Source organism: Numenius arquata, chromosome 2, assembly GCF_964106895.1.
Source record: "Numenius arquata chromosome 2, bNumArq3.hap1.1, whole genome shotgun sequence".
NCBI classification, from domain to species: domain Eukaryota; kingdom Metazoa; phylum Chordata; class Aves; order Charadriiformes; family Scolopacidae; genus Numenius; species Numenius arquata.
The window spans coordinates 69,458,335-69,479,073 of record NC_133577.1 but is presented as its reverse complement, the minus strand read 5'-3'; the positions used below and the strand labels follow the sequence as shown (position 1 = coordinate 69,479,073).

General features: G+C 42.1%; 1 protein-coding gene across 1 annotated transcript in view; it reads left to right on the top strand.

The window, feature by feature from the left end:
- Positions 1-20,739, top strand: part of TMEM178B (transmembrane protein 178B) — a 226,907-nt gene that overhangs the window by 44,503 nt on the left and 161,665 nt on the right. Inside the window, exon 2 of the mRNA XM_074169020.1 lies at positions 18,804-18,917. Within this exon, the coding sequence (XP_074025121.1) occupies positions 18,804-18,917 (114 nt within the window). The remainder of the gene's footprint in view (positions 1-18,803; positions 18,918-20,739) is intronic.

Here is a 20,739-nt window from a genome sequence, read left to right as displayed (position 1 = left end):
TTAAGGACATCTCCCCACCCTGGTACAAAATCAGCTTATTAGATGTGGCATTGGAAACACTCAAAAGCACTTGAAATTTTTACAAAAATCATATAGAAATTGGGTCTGGGAAAGTTTAATTCCATGATTTCACAGTGCCTGGCCTCACGGGGACCTGATCCAAGACTGAGGCTCCCAGGCATTGCCACGGCACAGCTGAAATACAGTAAATGTCTCCAAGTCCGTAGGAAATCTGAACGGAAAACAAAAATATTTTCTCTTGCTCCCTTCTTTTGATGACAACCTAAGTGTTCTTAAATATTACAGTCTATATGACATGGAGTACTACACATTTTTCTTTGAAGTAACTTATTGTCATGCCATTTCATAGCCAAATCTTTCTTCCATAGCTGAAAGGCTGTGGAAAAATGGATGAATATGTTATTTCTCACTCCTTAAGGTAACTTTGTTATTTTCCTGTAGGAAAGATGTTTCCTGAGAGGTGGGAAATGCTACCTAGAAATTTCTGTTTTCTACCTACCAAGGGATTCTCTGCTTCTGGGCCACTTGCTCACTCATTTTGGACAGATAATTATTAAACCTCTGGGATTCTATATTGCTGATGTGTCTTTTCTTTCATGTGATCCACTATGAAGTGCTGACGTCCAGTCTCACCCCTGTGCATGCTCCTGGCAAAGACTTCTCTTTTGTGTGGAGAAAGTCACATTCATGCAAGTTCAAGCTGTTAATTTTCTGGTATCCCAGGATTGGAGTATTTTACCAAAACTGTACCCCTGTACCGAGAGTGGTTATCCTTGTATCCTGCAGCTGCTGTAGATATCTTCAGAAAAGCTGTTTAATCCTTAAAGTGTAAAATCCACCACACTTGCAAATGAGCTATAAAAAGATGTAGGATGATGTTATCGCTTGTTATTTTGTCTTTTATTTCTCTGCCCTTTTCTTCTAGAGCTCTGTGCTATTAGCTCTTATGTTTTTTGCCAGTTGCACAGTTGTGTAGCTACAAGCGTAAGTGCTGTGACCCACACTGTTACCCATGTAAGCTTGGGTGCTCTGTTCTCTAGGCATGATCAGGCTAATCAGTTGCCAGAGGAGGCCATGTTAGTGTTTGTTTCTTTAGCTGATTCCAGCAATGAAAAAAAGTCTATTGTGTGACAATCTGGGGCATTGACTGTTCTGCCAGTGAGTCTGGCCCTTGTCTACCCTCACTGCTTTTCTACTGCAGCATGGGACTAGCTTTTGCTTCTCCTTCCTAAGCCTCCCTGTTCTGGGAGTGCTTCCCTGAATCTCAGCCATGTACCTGCCACCTTAATCTCTTGTTCCCTTTGAGGTAGGCTGTACTTAGAAATATTTTTGCTGAAAGTGATTTGAATGTAGTTTGCTCACAGAGCTTGTATTGCAGTCTCTTCCTAGTGCTGCATTTGGTTCTTACCCTGGTGGGTGGAATCTCTGGGCAAGATCAGCTTGCAGCTATATCTCTTTACTATGATTTTTGTCACAATTCTTGTAATTAAACCTGATATTGAAGAACCCTAGGGGATAAGAATAAAGCTAATGGCATTTTTTCTTAAAGGTTTGGATGTTTTCCAAAGAATGTGTTTTCCATTAAGTTGACGTGTTCTCTTCGTACCCTTCATCAGAGTGGCTGATGGTCCAGAGGAGGCATGTTATGAATCATCCTGGATCTTCTTCACCTGATCCTGCAGTCAGTGAACTGAAGCCTTGTGCTTTTGGAGGCTGAGAGGCTGAACACAGTGCCTGACAAAATAAGAGGAAAGAAAATTAGGGGGTAGGTTAGTGCCTGCCCAGTCCTTCTCCTAAGCCATGTTCAAATTTAGCATAGGAAGAATTCCGTATTGTAGTAAGATGTTGGTCCCTAACTTAGGACAAGGGCTGATTATCTGTTATCTACGTTTCTGTTGCCTTAATCTTTAATTGGGATGTTTGTTGGGGGTGGGTGGGTACAGAATAGAGATCTGCTGTCTCTTAAATAAATTAATTTATAGTTACTGGAATGATGGATTAAAGTCTGCATTTAGACCTATTGCAAAGGGGATTGATTGTACTGTCCACAAATTAGTGTACAATGGTAGGAAACAGAAGGCCTGGCTTTTTGGGGGGTGAGAGCAGGCAATTTAACGCTGGCAGCAATACTGTTTTTATTAAATACTTTGAGATATTATTAATAAATACACTGTGAAATGTATTGCTGGAGTAGTAATTACAACAGAAAGCAAAGCATTAATAGAATGCAAAGGTCTGTAATAGCACTTAGATTTAGAATTAATTGTACAGATAAAAATACGAGCCCAGAAGCACATAGGATGCTGAATTATAGAGTTAATTTCTAAAATGAAACACTATAGTTCAAGACTTATCTTTATATATTAAACAAAATGAACAACTAGATGGGGAGGGAAGGTACAAAACAGAGGAACGGTAAAAAAAAGGGCACAGATTGTATTCACTGTGTTTATACAGCATTCTGCCTCAAGAGCACCTCTGTCCCATTGGGTGTTATCAAGACCTACTGAGACACAGGCATTTATTACAGCTCAGACTAGGAGTAAAGAGTAAAAGAAAATAAATCCTGAGCTGACAGTGTCTGAGTAAATGCCTGTTTCCATAGCTCCTTCCCTCTAAACATGAAGCAAACATCAAAACTGGTGAAATTCCAACATGGAGTTAAAGGGCTATTCTGTACCTTGTAAGTGGTACTAGGAGTGCGTTCTTCTCTGGTCCCATGTATGGTGATGTGTCTTTTGGGATATGGTTGACCCCTCCCATTTCAGAATGAGGGTCATAAAGCAGGTTCTTGAACTGTAAAGGGCTGAATAACACTTAGGGCTATAAGCCCCAATGGTATTCTGCTGGTCCTTCAAGCATAGGGATGGGTGGGACAGGATGGATAATGACAAATGTCTTCAGAGGTGAGACGCTTACTTTCTAGGTAATGGTTGTTGTTGCTGCTGTCAATATTTATATTAACTAATCGCACTCTGTACATTTTGAATCATGTCTTTCAAGCTATGAATCCTTCTTGACAGGCAGCAGAAATATTTAGTCCAGCTTGCCCTGGCCAGAACATCTTACAGTGTAGTGAGTGAGAGATTTTTGTGCTGTGACCCTCTAATTTGATTTGACATTTTAGACAGGAAGATGCAAGAAGTGACAGATTACTTTTACCAAATGACAAGAGGATGTTATAGGCAAGGAAACTTCATGCCACAACACCCTCCCAAAGCAAAGCAACATCTAACTTTCCTTGCAAAAAACCTCAAATCAAACAGCAGCAGCAAAAGCCCAGTCTTCTCCCCAGTCTGCACTGATCCAGCAGTAGTGGTGTACCTACTGAATGAGAAGTTCTCATCCCACAATAGTCTTTCTACATTCAAATTTACACCAGCTCTGGGCCTATACTAGGGACACATGGTTTTAAAACGACCTGTAACTTTCTTTGGCATGTAAAATAAGTAGTAGATGCTATTAGAGCTACTTGGTTTTCTCTACTTTATGTTTTGCTGCCTTGTTACATATGCTGGGCTGGCTTCTGCCATTTTTTATTTCTGCATGAAATGGCATATCTTACATGTGTCTTAACAGAAAAGGAATGCCATGAATCTTAGCTAATGTGCTTGCAGACTAGATGCCTTTGGGATTTGGCTAGAACAACTTAATTCCCAGTCGAAGACCATGTTGGGAATAGGCGTGCTTGTTACTAACTTTCCTGTAGCTGGCAGCTACTGGTGTACCCTGGTCCTCCCAGTTTTGTATTGAGAATAAACAAAGGAAAGGTTGGGGCTGGAGATAAGTTTGTCCCTTCTCAGTTTCTGTCCCCCAGTATTTTCAGCCATTCTGAAAGATGTGCTGCTCATTTGGTGCAGAGTGTCTGCAGCGATGTTGAGGTTCTAGCCCTAATTTCTTCAATTAAGTACATTTGATTGCAGCCAGAACTTGATGCTAGCACCAAAAATGAATTACTGTAGTATTTGAGAAGAGGTATTCAGTGTCTGAGCCTTCTGGACACAAGGGCATATGATGGTATTGCAAAACTCATCACTGGATAAGTAAGGGCACAGTCCAGTCAATTGGAAAAATATTTTTTGATCACATCCACCAGCCTTTCCTATTTCAAATACATCTTTGAGAATAATTTCCTTCTGTAAGGGAGAAACCACTTATGATTTCAGACAGCTGCAGAGAGATTAACAATATCCGTGGTTCATAGGTTTTAGAATGACCAAATTGTGCTTTAGCGCATCTCGGATTTCACAGTACGGTTGTCTGATCTTCTTACCACCATCTTTATCATCTTCTCCCTTTTCCTCTAGTTGTGTCTTTCAATTTGTTTGACTATTCAAGGACTACTTTTTAAATATATACACAACATTTAATTTCTTAAGGCCTTTATTTGATTCAAGCCTTCATGTATGATAGTAAGTCCGGTTACAATACTGCAGCAAATGGCCTTGCAAGGAAAGGGTAGTGAGCTGTGAAATCTTCTGTCCCTCTGAAAGCATACTCCTTTACAAAGGAAGATGGAACATCCTTGTAATTTAGTGGTGGCAACTCACCAGTTAATGAATAATTTGAACAAGGACAATCCAGGGAATGACTTTACAGGGAAAGAGCATGGTCAAACATGAAAATACTCCTTACTTTGGAGAGCCATTATACATGCTATCTTTACAATTTAGTGGTCTCTACTTGCCAGTAAACAGTATTTTACTTTATTTCAAGGTAGTTTTAGTAGCTTTTGTCCATCAGGCTGCATGATCTGAGTAGATATTCAGTTGGTAGAGCTTATGGGGAAACAGATATTATGAACTTGCAGAAGAAACTCTGCTCACTTAAGGATGATCTTGCCTGTTAGCTTTACACTGCACGTACATTTAATAACTGCAGGGTAACTTTGTCAGGGAAATACTTCTTTGTGTATGAAGTGATGTCTTGAAAATGCCTTTCTTCCAACCACGCTGCCCTAGCAGTTATATGAAATTAGTAGAATGGGGACAGCATAAAAAAAGGTTAGGGATCTTAGGGAATCTAGAAGGTAAGGATGTACTTATCCAGAAAAGAATCTTTCCACCAAGAAAAGGGTATGTCCTAAGTCTTCTGATTATAAAGGTTTAAAGTCTCAATAGAGTCCTTCATGGGTAGCAATAGTCTGTCTTATCAGCAAAGGAGGTCACAGGCCCAGCGCACAGTAGATTGAGAGAACAGTTTATGGGCATAGCAGGGTGCACCCTTTCTGGTCCATCCATGCTGCAGTCTTCTCATGGCAAAAAAAACCCCAGCCTTGCTGAAAAGTTGATGCTGAATTCCTTCCTGACTTATTTCTTTGATAGGCTACTTGCCTTCTGGTAGGTTTTTTTGGAACTGCAATCCTTTCAAATCCTGTGGTTTCTCATAGTTACTTTTTGTTTAAAGTGTGCAAATTGGATCCATTCTAATAGTGTTTTACTTCCCAAAATTTAAAGCAGGCCAATTTACCTCTTACATATAACCCATGTGAGTTAAAAAAACACATCTTAACTTCAGCATATAAGCAAAATGCTTTTTGACTGTGTGCCAGTTCTTAAGATAGGAGAAAAATGTAGTTATTCTTCTAAAAATTGGTGGTCTTTGTTTGATTTCTGTGAATCTCTAACATATTACCCCTGTCAAGAACTTTAGCCCTCTCTCTCCTGTTTTCCTTGCAACATTCGATGTTCAAGTGAAAGTTGTGAAATTCTCACACCCTGCCCCAAGCTCCGTTGGGGGACAAAACCTACATGAAAGTAATGTCATATAGTTATGTTGCATAGTGCATGTAAGTCCTTTTATTTAAGTGTTGTTCTTAAGACTCGTGTACATGCTGGATGAGGCTGAGCCTGTAAGTGGGACTTTCTTGAAGATTTTTCTGTGTTGGGTCTCAGCTTAAGTTCCTTAATGTGGGATGCAAAGCATCTGAATGGTTCTCTGTCATGTTGTGATTTTTGCTGTTTAAACATGAGGTTGAAGTGCTACATGAAAGCTAAGCGCTTTCTGCAGCTCAGCAATTTGTGGAGCTAGCTGCAAGCTAACAGTATGAAGACACAGAGAAGGGCTTACGTTCCTCTCACTTTAAGAAATAGAGAGGAGTAAACATGTATAGAAAGGCGCATAAAAACATATAAAATAGCGTTCCAAGGTACAGAAGACTTCACTTCATGTGATCACAGATCCTCTGCAGAATTAGTGATATCAGTGGACCCATCCTTATTTTCTTCTTGTCAGTCTGGGGCCCTGCTTTCCAGACATCTGCCTGAAATAGGTTTCAAAGCTGGTTCAATAAATACTAATCTTCATGGGAGTGTCTTACTATGAGAATCAGAAGATGTACATTCATATAAAAGAAACCTGTCCATGGCATAGCCTTTGCTGTGCTTTTTCTTTGGCTTGACAGCAGTGCTGAGATAATGCTTTGTTCCATGAGCTATTTGGTCATCAGTGAGTTTTTACTGATAATTGCTGTCTCGATGACTTTTTATTGATCATTTAATTTCTGCCTCCAAACAAGTAGGAGCAAATATTTTTCAGCCCTTTTAACCTCCTTAACTTTTCATTCGTGCTCTGCTTCCCTCTCCCCTGTGGCCAGCCCAATGCAAATAGGTGGACAAAAAGATTAATAGAAGCAAGGAGATGCCTTCCTCCCCTCAAGTGCCCTGTGGCTTGGAGACTGTTATTAATAGCTGAAGTAAAAAAGTGTTTCATAACCATCTTCTTGCTCCAGCTTCCTTGCCAGCCCCTTTCCCTTGGTCCCTGGAGAGAAAGTGTGAGCTCATCACTTTCCAATGCAAATTCAGCTTTTGGTCTCATACTTGGATTCTTTTCTTATCATGGGTGGAATATTTATCTTCTGCCAGCTGGTCGCTTTAAGCAAGCTGCTATTTGCTGGGATATCCAGAGAGCATGTGGGGAACAGGCCTGGCAAAAGCTGTTCAGGCGCATCCATTTCTGCTCTACTCTGAAAATGTTCCTGTCTGCTCAGTGCATGCATGCATGTTTGTACCTCTATCTTTACTCACACAGTAGCTGAAAAAGAAATTTAGATATTTCAGTGTAAAAACAGGTGTTGAAATTGAAATGTAGGTGTTTCAGTCTGAAATATTTGAAGTCTTTGTGTGGAATCTGGTCACCATACAGCCCACGGATGACAAAGCTGTTGGGTACATCTGGAGATCCATAAGCTGCATGGATTGCGTTCATTTCATATGCACTTTGTATCTGGGTGGTGGTTTTTTTTTTTCTTATCTCCAGAGGTCTAATGGATCAGCACTGAAAGTGAGCTGGCAGGTTTTCATCCCAGATGACCTGGGAAGAATGGGAATGGCACACTGTCATCTATTACCCCATTTCTGTATATATAGTACAGTATGTGGATCCTTTCAACCATCCCCCCCCGCTATGTTTTCACTGGGTTTTTACAAGACTTCTTCACCAGCTGAGCATTGTCTAACAAGCTTTACTAAGCTATAGAGGGTCTGAGAGAACCTTTATTTGGAAATCAAGTGAGATGAACTGTAAAAGAAAAATGGGAGGAAAAAAGAGCTGGAAGGTTCTGCTTGTCACTTTGAAAAAACCTTTGCTACCTTTCCTAATGAAAATCTTTATGCCGTACACTCTGTTAATGTATTTGCTGGGTATGTGCCATTTCAGGGACGAAGTAATATTTATCTTATCAATGTCTCATCCTTTCAGTGGCTGCCAACTTGGGGAATACAAGCAAGCTTTTTCCTCAGGTAAAACAGAGGATGCTGTTATCTTCTGAGTACATTTAGCTGAAGTTCTATGTTCATTATCTCTTCTGGTGGTTAGTAAAGACATCTACATGTAAAAAGTAAGTTTAGGTGATATTGTAGAGTTCTGGCTATTGAAATATCCCTTTGCCACTGGGAGCCTCACAGAATTTCTGCATTTTACCCAACAGGGAAGATATAGGTACCTAGTGTACTTCTAAGTACATTTATAGTAAGTACAGTTAGCAAACTGTTACTTATTTTCATGCAGAAAATTGGCACTGAAGCAAAGAGCTTGCAAAGGAGCAGAACCACTTGTGCAACTTGATCTAATATGACTGATGGCTTCAGCTGGAAAAAATGCTGAAATTAAGAAAAACGTCAGTGTTTTAGAATTCTCAAAATGCATTTTTTCATACTTTCAATTGAAAAACATTTTAAAAATTATTCTTTAAAGGTGTCAAAATAAGTTACAGATGAATACAATTTTGTGGCTGTACAAAACTTTTCAGTTCATCTGAAATTCTGGTGGTGTTTTTTTTTTTTCCCTGATTACGTTGGTGTCCCCTCCACAGCTCCCCCTCCCAATTTTTCAAGTTGCCCTTTGAACCCAAAACACAGACTATTTGCCCACCTGTATTTGTGAGCATGGCTGATGTGAACATATCAGTGGTGACTGCAGCTCTACAGAACCTGACTGCAGACCTGTGTTCATGACATGGTGGCTGCTCCATATGCTTCTCTAGTCTTGGAAAGTCTAAGTAGGTAAGGTGGTTTTCCTAGAGCTATGGTCACCCAGAGCTCAAGTTCCTTTGGCAGATCTTCCTAGGATGATTCTAACTACAGAGACATTGCACAGGTTAGATCTACTTTTATAAATAGTGTGGCACAATGGAGGTGGTTTTGTAAGAAACAATTGGTGCTTAAGCCCTGATGTTCAGTCTGTATGTGTCTTCAGGGAAGGGATGGTACTTCAGACTGGCTCAGCTCTTGCACCATTAGTTGAATTTCCATTATCTCATCTTCCAATTTAGCTTTATTTGTGGAGAATCTAGTTGTCATGGTCTTATTGCTCATTGTGTTATGAACCAAAGCATGGCAACTAGAGATGATCAGGAGGTCGCTTTCAAAATTGCCCTCCTGATACATGCTAAGTGTTACCATAGACACATTCATTGTCTCTCCCAGTATGCGACTTAAGGGTCGGTCTGTGAATGGAAAAGGGGACTGTATCACATCCCTCTCTCTGACCTTTACATGAACTTGCAAATGGTGAGTAGAAGCTGATAGTACACTTTTCCCCTCTTGTAGAGGCAGCATCTAGAGGCTAGTACCTTAGTCTTAAACCCCAAAGACTCAAACCCCAACTTGTGAACTGAAGAGAGGCATCAGCCCAACTTCCTTGCAGCCCACAGCCAGCAACAACCAGTACCAGAAGTTGTTTCACTTTATCTAGGACAAATAGCAACAAGTCCTACTGGCAGACCAAGCTGAACCTCAGTTGAGGATGATGCCAGAGCCAGGCAGGAAAAAATATGATTTCCTGTTCTAAAAATTTGGCCCGTGCTGTGGCTGAAAATCTATCTTGAGCACCGTTAATTAGAACATTGGCTTCTATTTATGCATATAAGTTAATAAATATTCATCAGACATGTTGATTAAGGTGATGTTATTTGCATATTCTGCCTAGATTTTTAGACCTTTACCCCTAGGTATTCTAGTATTCAAGATATTCATTTAGCACCAAGGGAAATTCTGATTAGGTATTAGGGGAAAAAATTCATGATGAACATGGTCAAATGTTGGAACAAGTGCTCAAAGTTGTTGTGCACCTTCGTTCTTGGAGGTATTTAAAACTTGACTAGACAAGGCCCTGAGCCTTGTGAACTATCTTTGAATTTGATTTTAACTTTGAAGTTATTGCTTCTGTAAGCAGGGGTTTGGGCCAGTTGACATCTAGAGGTCCCTTCTAACATAAATGATTCTACAGTTAATGCAGAAGAACAATGTTCCTTCATTTTTGGCATTAATGTATTTATAGATGAGCACAAATGTGTAACCAGTACTTTCATGGGTAGTATTACTCCAGAGGTAATGAAATAATCCTGTTAAATGTGTTGCAATACTTTCTAATGAAGTCTCTGCCTTCATTAAGAAGATAGTTACTCATCATGACTTCATTAACTAATCAGCATATCTGATTGCAATTCTGTCATAGCAGCTGGTCAGGGTAGAGCCTAGTTTCTCTTCCTACCTTCCTCCAGGGTTTAGTTTGACCACTTGCTGAAACTGCAACAACAACCTTGCCTATATTAAGGTACCTCTGGATGAGTTCTGATGATTCATATGAAATGAATTAAGAGATGGAGGGCAGCACATACAGCTGAAGGTGATAATTCTTAAATTGCACCAGCCTGGTTTGGAGGCTGCATAAAATGCTAGCACAATTTAACAATGAACTTTTCCAAGAGAGACAAGACTTCCAAGACATTAATGGATATATATGGCACATGCAATTGCTTTGTGTAACCGGATTCTAGCCCTAAATATGATTTTAGCCCCTGGAAACCTTCCTTATGCTAAGAAAAAACTGTAAAATTTCTTTGCTCTACAGGTTTTCTGAAGATAATGTGAAACAATTACAGGCTAAATGACCAATCTGTATCTTCTTTCTGCTTGGTATGGATGTAGTCACCCAATGAGGGAACAGTAACCAAACCATGGGATTAAGGCAATCTCTCATACGGAAGGCAGTTTCTCATCATGAATAGCAAATATATGTAGTGAGTGTGGTTTGCAAGCCGGAGGCTAAGATTCCTTTTAGTAGGAAATGTTTGTGTAGTAATTCTCAAACAGACTTGTAAAAATTAGAGCTAGCACAAAGGGTGAATTTTGTGGAATAAATTGCTTGCTACAAACAGTTCATCCAGAGGTATCTACAACACAGAAGAAGGAAAAGCTGCCCGCGGGTAGCAGAGGCTCAGAACATCCACGTCAGTCTTTTCAGGGAAGCTCATCACATCAAAAGCCTTGGCAGGAAATGTAATAGAACAAATACTAGGTGTACAGCTGGATCCTTCTTAGAAATCAACACGTTTACTACAACAGGAGAACAGGTACCACCTGTTTTCAGATCTCTGCATGTTACAGAGAGCAAGGGGAGTGTCATATCAGTGCTAGTGTGCTATGAAGTCTGGAATGGCCATGCCGCAGTTTATCCAGAGCAAATGAGCTGCTAGTTTCCTGCGTCTGTCTGAGATTCCTGATTGGCCTTACCCAGGGATTGCTGCAAAAAGTCTTAGAGTGGGAGAAATTCTTATGTGTAGCTGTGAGCCCTCCAGCTGCCAAAGGTAACTTGCTCACAAGCATTGGGCTAATCTGTACCTGAACTTTAAGGGTGGTTCCACAGTCTGCAGCCATGAAAGTTGGGGGGAAGAAATGTGAAATCTTGTAGCCCTTGTTGGAAGGGAGGGAGTATAGTTAGATAACCTGTGCAAGTAACTCTTCTGTGTGCCATTGTGAGCTGGATCTGAAGTGGCATTACTGACGCTTACCTGACTGCTCTCACAGACTACCAGTTTCATGAAAGACCACCCGGAGGACTGCTTTTTGTTGCCAGCTGTCAGATGAGTTGGTCTGTGTTACGCAGGAGACTAAACTGTATGATCACAGTGACAGTGTAAGTTCCTGAAACTTGACAACCACCTTTGCAAAAGTCAAGCTGACCTCACAGGGCAAATGCCTCTGAGAATTTTGGAGATCCAACTTTTAGGACTAATGTGACCAATACCCTGGTGCCATTTTGAATTTTCCTTCTATTTCTTAAATTAACCATGGGTAAAGACTATTTCTTGGAGTGGTTTGAGAGTTTTGAAATATAATGATGTTTAAAGCAGGGGGGAGGGATTGACACTGGCCCCAAAGTTGTGAAAAAAGCTGTCTGTTTACCAACCAGACAAATACAGTATGGATACCAGCAGCCTGACCTTCCTTTTAATTTATCTCAACCCTGTTCAGCCTAGAGTGGGAGAATGGTTCAGACACCAAACACCCTGGGACCTCTACTGGTGTAGTGTTTACAGCCCTAGTAATGCAGTGGGAGCTGAGTTTCACTATCAGCTGAACTAACATCAGGTTGTTGGTATAGTTTTGAAAATTGAATAGAAAAGAATCACACAGTGTTTTCAGGTGATATTCCTGCTGTAACACAGTTTAAGGCTTTTCCTTGTAATGGAGAGAAAAGGAAATATTATATCATAATAAGGTGACAGTATGGAGCAATGCTTAATGGATGTGGGAGGAGAACTGAGGAGGTAGGGGGATCAGCGAGAGGACTGGCATGTTTGATGCTGTGAGTACTTAGCTGCTCTGGTTGAAGCTGTCTCTACTTTCCTTATCTCGGTTTTATTTGGCATCTGAACTTTGCTGGAACAGGGGTTTGCCAACCACAGTTACAGCTGCCAAATCCCCTTTGAGCATCTGTGCTTATGTGAAGATGGAATGGCAGAGTTTTGATCTGCATGGTTCTAGTTGCATCTTCCTGCTGATCCCTTTCCTAGAACTCTATTTGAAGATGTCAGCCACTTTTCTTTGGGATTTTCAGCAAATATTTCCACTCTGATTGGAGGAACATTGAATATACTGCATCTGTCAGTGGAGCTGTTATTTTGTGTTTCTTGTGGCCAGTTATACACTTGCTATGGCAGCTGCATAGGTGAAAAAACCCGGTCACTGGTTTGCTCTATAAATACTATTCCCAGCTATTTGAGCAAAGTACAGAGCCCAGCTGTGGTTGTGTTTGGTCTTTCTAAGTTAGTGCTGAAGGCTGGAGATGCACCATAAATTGCAGTTACCCTATTGAGGGATGGAAGGGAAAAAAATTTTTTTTTTCTTTCTTACTCTTGCTTCCCCTCTTATTCCAAAGACTGGAGTAAGCATGGCTATTAATTCCTCTGAATGTAAGGATTTCTTAGGGTTTTTCTGATAGGACTTTCCAGGAGACCAGTACTTCTGATTCTTCCTGTAGTCACTGCCTCTGTTTTCCCAGGGGCCTCCCAGAACTGGATGTTTGAGGGTCTTGAGCCTAGTTCCCTTCTATATGGGACAAGCAGGGAGACATCATGAAGTATGAAATTGTCACTGCTATAAACTTATCGTTTTCCTAATTTTTATTGGCGGGTCTAGGCAAATGGAAGCCTTTTTCTAAGTTTCAAAAGCTAGTTCTCACCTCTAGCTAGATATATGCTGATGCAGTTGCATTAACTCAGCAGGGTCACTCTTCTATACCTCAGAGTAGGTTTAGATAAATGACTCATATTTAAATGCCAAGCAATCACAAACCTTGTCAGTTTGGAATATGAAAATCTTGAGGTTCCCGGTAAGATCCCACCTGCCTCTTATCAGCAGTGGCCTTGCAGATGAAGATGGCCACATGGTATCTCCAGCGGTTGCTGCTGTTCTAGTGTCTGAGTGCTGGAAGCTAGCAGAAGACAGCACTGAAACACTCTGAACTACATTCTCCTGAGTGTATTAAACTCAACGTTCACAGGAGTATTTAATAGCCTAGAGCCAAAAGGGCCCATTAGCTCATGTGGGCTGACCTCTGGTATATCATAGACCATTACATTTCACCCATTTATCCCTTTTTTGAGCCCAGTAACTTGGATTAGACTGAAGTATTTTAAGCCCTGTAACAAAAAATTAGTTTGGCTTACCTATTCTAGCAGTGAACCTAAGCTTAATGCTTCAGAGAAAGGTGAAAATCCTGGAGCAGCATCCTTGTCTGTCTGACCTGGGGGGTTGTTTCCCTGCTTAAGACAAGTAGTGGGCGTGATTTCCAGGTACAAGTGAAATCTCTGTACTCTGCTCAGCCCTGTTGAATGCATGCCGTGGCCAGCCCTGATATTTCAGAGGCAAATAAGGGAAAAAGGCGAATGTATCTCACTATGTACACTGAAGAGCACTTTACCTTCTGGCCCCTACAAACTCTTGGTTGGGGTAATGATGATTGGCTAATAGCATGTTATTTAGAGGTGGGAACAGTGTTGAAATACGTTGTGTGGCTGGGAAGGAGATCATCATGGAATTTACCATTAAAAATCTGCCAGTACTTCCGCTATCATTGAACCATTGCCACTGCAGTTGTAATCTTAGTTCTAGACAGTCTTTAAACATGTACTTAAGTCTCATTAAAGCTATGAGGATGTAAGCATAAGCCCAAAATTATATATATCTGGTGAAATGATGACCTGAATTCAGACCATAATCTCTCTTTCTGCTTTAGGCTTTGGTGATATAAGGTAGTGAACACTGCGTTACTACTAACAATATTTGCAGTAAGAATAAAAAGTTTGATGGACCTTGGTAGAAATTAGCCTCTTTGGTGTAAGAGGATATGCTTTCTGTTGATTACTTTAAGAAGTTATAGCAAATGGAACAGGATTTTTTTTTTCTTCCTTCTGTATGCTTTTATTGTGAATCTTGACTCTGTGTCTGCTATTTTCTCTAAGTAGCTGGCTGAAGTCTCACAATCACCAGCCCTTGTTCTGGTTGGGGACTTCAACCTACCGGATATCTGCTGGAAATATAACACAGCAGAGAGCAGGCAGGCTAGGAGGTTCCTTGAGTGCATGGAAGATAACTTCCTGACACAACTGGTAGGAGAGCCTACCGGGGAGGCGCCTCACTAGACCTACTTTCCACAAACAAAGAAGGACTAGCGGGAGATGTGAAGCTCGGAGGCTGTCTTGGGCTTAGCGATCATGAAATGGTCAAGTTTTCAATTCTTAGTGAGGTAAGGAAGGGGGTTAGCAAAACCTCCACCTTGGACTTACCGGAGGGCAGACTTTAGCCTGTTCAGAACCCTGGTTGGGAGAGTCCTTTGGGAGATAGTCCTGCAGGGAAAAGGGGTCCAGGAAGGCTGGACGCTCTTCAAGAAGGAAATCCTAAAGGCCCAGGAGCAGGCTGTCCCCATGAGGCGCAAAATTAAAGGGTGGGGAAAATGGCTGGCCTGGTTGAACAAAGAGCTTTTGATGGGACTTAGGGGGGAAAAAAGGAGAGTTTACCACCTTTGGATGAAGGGACAGGCAACTCAGGAGGAGTACAGAGATCTTGTTAGGTTATACAGAGAAAAAATTACGAAGGCAAAAGCCCAGCTGGAACTCAACCTGGCCATTAATATAAGGGGCAACAAAAAAAGTTTTTATAAATACGTCAACAAAAAGAGTCAGGGAGAATCTCTATCCCTTACTAGATGCGGGGGGAAACATTGCAACTAAGGATGAGGAGAAGGCTGAGATACTTAATGCCTTCTTTGCCTCTGTCTTCAGTGGTCAGACCAGCTACCCCCAGGGTCTTCAGCCTCCTGAGCTGGAAGATAAGGATGGAGAGCAGAACAAGCCCCCCATAGTCCAGGAGGAAGTAGTTAATGATTTGCTTATGCACCTAGACATGCATAAGTCTATGGGGCTGGATGGGATTCACCCAAGGGTACTCAGGGAGCTGGCAGGAGAGCTCACGAAGCCTATCTCCATTATCTATCAACAGTCCTGGTCAACAGGAGACGTACCACATGAAATGGAGGGTGGCCAATGTGACGCCCATCTACAAGAAGGGCCGGAAGGATGATCCGGGGAACTATAGGCCTGTCACCCTGACCTTGGTACCAGGAAAGATCATGGAGAGGATCATCTTAAGTGAGCTCTCACGGCAAGTGCAGGGCAGCCAAGTAATCAGTGCCAGCCAGTATGGGTTTATGGAAGGGAGGTCCTGCTTAACCAACTTGATCTTTTTCTATGACCATGTGACACACCTTCTCGATGCAGGGAAGGCTGTGGATGTTGTCTGCCTGGACTTTGGTAAGGCCTTTGACACCATCCCCACAGCGTTTTCCTGGAGAAGCTGGTGCATCATGGCATAGACGAGTGTACTCTTCACTGGGTAAAAAACTGGCTGGATGGCTGTGTCCAGAGAGCTGTGATTAATGGGGTGAAATCCAGTTGGCGGCCAGTCACCAGTGGTGTCCCTCAGGGCTCAGTTTTGGGGCCGGTCTGGTTTAATATCTTTATTGGTGATCTGGATAAGGGGACTGAGTGCACCCTCAGTAAGTTTGCAGATGACACCAAACTAGGTGGGAGTGTTGATCTGCTTGAGGGTCGGAAGGCTCTACAGAGGGACCTGGACAGGTTGGATCAATGGACCAAGGCCAATGGGATGAGGTTTAATAAGGCCAAGTGCCGGGTCCTGCATTTCGGTCACAACAACCCCAGGCAACGCTACAGGCTTGGGGAAGAGTGGCTGGAAAGCTGCCCAGCAGAAAAGGACCTGGGGGTGTTGGTGGACAGCCGGCTTAACATGAGCCAGCAGTGTGCCCAGGTGGCCAAGAAGGCCAACAGCATCCCGGCCTGTATCAGGAACAGTGTGGCCAGCAGGAGTAGGGAAGTCATCGTGCCTCTGTACTCGGCACTGGTGAGGCCTCACCTCGAGTACTGTGTTCAGTTCTGGGCCCCTCACTACAGGAAGGACATTGAGCTGCTGGAGTGTGTCCAGAGGAGAGCCACCAAGCTGGTGAGGGGTCTAGAGAACAAGTCATATGAGGAGAGGTTGAGGGAACTGGGCATGTTTAGTTTGGAGAAGAGGAGGCTGAGGGGGGACTTCATTGCCCTCTACAACTACCTGAAAGGAGGTTGTAGGGAGGTGGGTGTTAGCCTCTTCTCCCAAGTGAATAATGGCAGGACCAGAGGAAATGGTCTGAAGTTGCGGCAGGGGAGGTTTAGATTAGATATCAGGAAGAATGACTTTACTGAGAGAGTGGCCAGGCACTGGAACAGCCTGCCCAGGGAGGTGGCGGAGTCGCCATCCCTGGACGTGTTTAAGAAACGTGTAGATGTGGCACTTCAGGGTATGCTCTAGTGCCTGAGACTGTTGGTTTGTGTCTGTTTGTGGGTTTTTTGGGGGTTTTTTTGGTGTGGGTTTTTTTTTTTTGTGGTGGTGTGTGTGGTTGTGTGTGTGGTGTTTTTTTTTTTTTGTGTGGTTGGACTCGATCTCAAAGGTCCCTTCCAACAACGAATATTCTGTGATTCTGTGATAAACCTTTTCTCTGGATGGGTATCTGATACCTTAGAGATTAGTTTCTGACAAATAAGCATTTTCCATTTTCTTGCCAATGCTTCTGATCCATGAAAGCAGCTGAAAAAAGGGGAATAGAAAAACCTGTAAGAAGACTGGGTTGTGATTTAGGGCTTTTTTTATAGCTCTTTGCACACTAGCTGTCTTTTTTTAAATACTATTCTTGGTTTGAAACTTTAATTCTGGGCGTACAGTTGGTGCCCAGATGGTGCAGACTCACACAGAAGCCCATCACGCTGTCAGGGCAGGCGGATACATATGTAAATATTTTGCCTTTTTACCCTATAATATTTGGCTTTGTCTAATCTAATTGCTGTCAAAGGCAGAATGTGAAGAATGCTTAAGAGGAGCAAACAATGAGGACCTCAAATGTTTGTATTGCACTAACTTTGGAAGATGCTAGTAGACTATGATGTAACTAATAATTTTGTTTCATGGGTTTTCTTACTCATGCTGTGAATTCATGGTGTATCATCTAAGTTCATGCCAAGTAATATTTTACAACTGAGGTAGAAACTTGTATTTCTAGTGGCATAAAAGCGTATTTAACCCCTTAGAGCTGTAGATATAAGGCTAATGGCTCTGCCTTTTCAGTTCAGGCTGATGGTAAGCGTTCTCTACCTGCCTCTTGGTGTATAGCACTCTTTCTTATTTATATAATTCATTGCTTCATTTAATTTATTCTATTGAGTGCCTGTCTTAATGTATTTTTAATACATAAAAGCATTTCCAGCATAGCTGCTTCTCTCACCAGTGGTAGCTAGTAGCAAACAGTGTGGCCAACCACATAAAGGATGCCTATTTAGTTACTGAAGGCCTGATTCAAAATACCGTAATATTAATAGAAAAATGACTTCCATGAGCTTTGTCACTAAGCAGTCAGATTCAAGGTCTAATAATGCCAGTGTTAGTTGAGGATGCCGGCAAAAGAGATGTAGGAAACCTTACTGTTTTTCATCAGTGCAAGAATGGCTGCGGTTTCTGATCAGATGCAAAATTTGGCTAGGCTATAATTCATGGAAAGCATTGGGCTATGCCAGACCTATTCCTCTAAGGACACTATGCAGAGAGATGCCAGGAGATCAGGGCCTGGAGGTGTGTTGATTGTAGAGGAAGGAAAGTTGGCAGTTAAAGGAGAATGTAATAATGTAACCAGAAGACAAACAGAAGCAGCATGTGGTGCTATTTTCCATGGAACGTAGATGAGACCCTGACTACGGGGGCGGGGGGCTGGGGGGAGGAATTGCCCATTTCGACCATTCATGTTGCCATCTGAGGCTCATTATTCAGGGGTGCCAATAAATTCTATTTCTGAGCCTGCTATGGAAGTGTCTGAGTACCTTCAACAGACATACCATAGCCTGTCACGTATCCTTCTGCTTGTCTTGCTTCTTGGCCGTGAGGTGGAAGTGGGTCAGGAAAATTGTTCACTATCTGTATATATTATTTTCCCTGCCCTGTTTTTTATTACTGAAGGAAAGATCAATGATTGCTTTGTTTATCTCTTGGAGTATGGGCATTGGGGCATGTTACTGCACTGCTACATCACTGCAGCTAAGACATGAATTTACAGTTTCCACACAGTAAATGCTGCCATACTGGCTTCTAGCTTATGGTTCAGAGAAAATAAATGAAAGAAGGGGTGATTTGCCTCGTATATATATCTGATGGTGAAGGCAGACACTCTGGCAGCTACCGCAGGGCTTTTGGTGTATCATAAGTTTGGATGCGAGCTTACCAGGTAGCTTGTGTCTGTCATGTGCTAAAGATGGCACTGGTTGTCACCACAGTGGACTGATGGTATAGATTGCTTTGCTCCTAGCCTTTGCATTTGGTAGTCAAGCCTATCTAGCCTGCAGCTGGGAGGACATGTTGCATTCATTTAACAGCACTTTCTCTTCTGCATTTTGCCCTTCCCAGGAGCAATTGAGCGGTGCACGTACATCAAGTACCACTACTCCTCAGCGACCATTCCCAAGAACCTCACCTACAACATCACCAAGACAATCCGCCAGGATGAGTGGCATGCGTTGCGTAAGTGTTGCTGGCTTTCTTCTGTTTTCCTCACGTGCGGACCGAGGGAGATATGCTCACTGATAAAAGAGAATGGAGGCTTTGATTGACAACCCGCTCAGAGCACTCTTCTCACATACAGTTTGTCTTTGCAGCAGACTGATCGATTTGTTCTTAGGACCTACATCTCTGTTTGCTGCTGACTAGAAATTCTGCTGAGGCATGAAAAAGTGGCAGTGGGGAAGAGGCATTCGTATGTAGAGATAAATATTGAGTTAAATACAAAAATTAATAACAAAATCAATGCCCTATTTTTTAAATTCAGTAGAATGCTCTATACGTGAGCATATTCTCATGCAGTTCATGCTGCTGCTGAGTTTCCTGCTTCTAGCAGAATTCATCACTGGCTTTTATTGTAGAATATGTCCTGCTGCCTGCAGCACCTGGGTGAATGTGGCATCACTCTCCTTTGAAGATCTAGAAAAAGAAATGCTGAACCCTTTAAGGCACCAGGAAGGAGCTTAGACCTTAGTGACAATTGTAGCCAGTGGTCACCAACTTGTAACTTTTGCTGAAGCAACAAGATCTGACAGGGATGGAATTGCCTTGTGATGTTTTGGCTGGCCTTAAAGTTTTTCTCCTTCTCATCTTGGAGATGGAAAGGGGTTTCACTGATAAAGTGGAAGAGGTAGGATTTCACAAGGAAGGATGCCACTGCAACTTGCTCTTGTTACTACACAGTCATGGGGACTGATGATTGTCCTGAGCTCCTCTGTCTCAATGGGAGTAGTTAACAGCTCTTTGAAGATGGCAGGGGTTGAGGGATGCTGATTCTGGTTGAAAGCCTTGAAAGGTGGTAGTGAGCAGCTACTGTCCAGACTGTCCATTTGAGAAATGTGTAAGATCTCTGGTGTTCCCAGGGCTCTCGGTCCCTGTTTCACTCCTGCCTCATGTGGCTGTTGCTTTGGGAGGGTCCCTTTTAGCTCTAGGAAGGAGAAGGTGTAATGGTATAGTCTATTTCCTGCATTCGTAAGGTCAGGCCTGGTTTGAGACTCATTGGTGCTTGTAGACCTGCCTTGTCAAATCTGGTAAAGCATTAAGAAAGTTCTACGGGGTCTTGCTAAACTTCTGATTTTTTTTTTTTTTTTTTGGAAATGTGTCTGTGGATAAATACATATTTTTATTGTGACATGAAGAAGAAAAGGAATATTGAACTCATGCCTCTCAGAAGGTTGTAAGAGGCTGGTCTTGCAAAATACTGTGCTGTGCTCATTTGTCCCTGAAATCAGAAGATAAGGCAACTTGGTTCCCTTCAGGTTTTCTGCTACCACCTGTCATTTCTGCTGGTATGAGTTTTATGTTAACATTGCTCATCTATGGGCAAAAAGAAAGGCACCCCCCAACCAAGACATCTTCTGTTAGGTTCATAAGGCATTAGTAAGGGTCTTCGGTTTATACTTTTGGCTGTGTATATATGCTTTTGCCACTGCTTTGAGCAACAATGACTTTTCTGCATCTATCCACTGGGAATCTCACTAATTAATGTAGCTTTTATTGTCTTAAAGTTCATTTTTATTTCACCAATGGCTCAGGTAAAGGGCTATTCGTAAGCTGTATTTGTATTTTTTCAGCTTAAATATAATTACTAATATGGCTGGCCATGTTAGTCCCTTGGTATGTGCATTCTTTGGTGGGATCAGCAAGTTCTGGAGCCTGGTGCGTTGGCAGCTGATAGGAGCCTTCAGTAGGGCATTCCTCAGTCTCCAAAGTGTCAGTCTAGACACACTGTGCTCACACATTTACATATCTGATTTGATCTGAGGCACTTTCAGGGTGAGGCTGT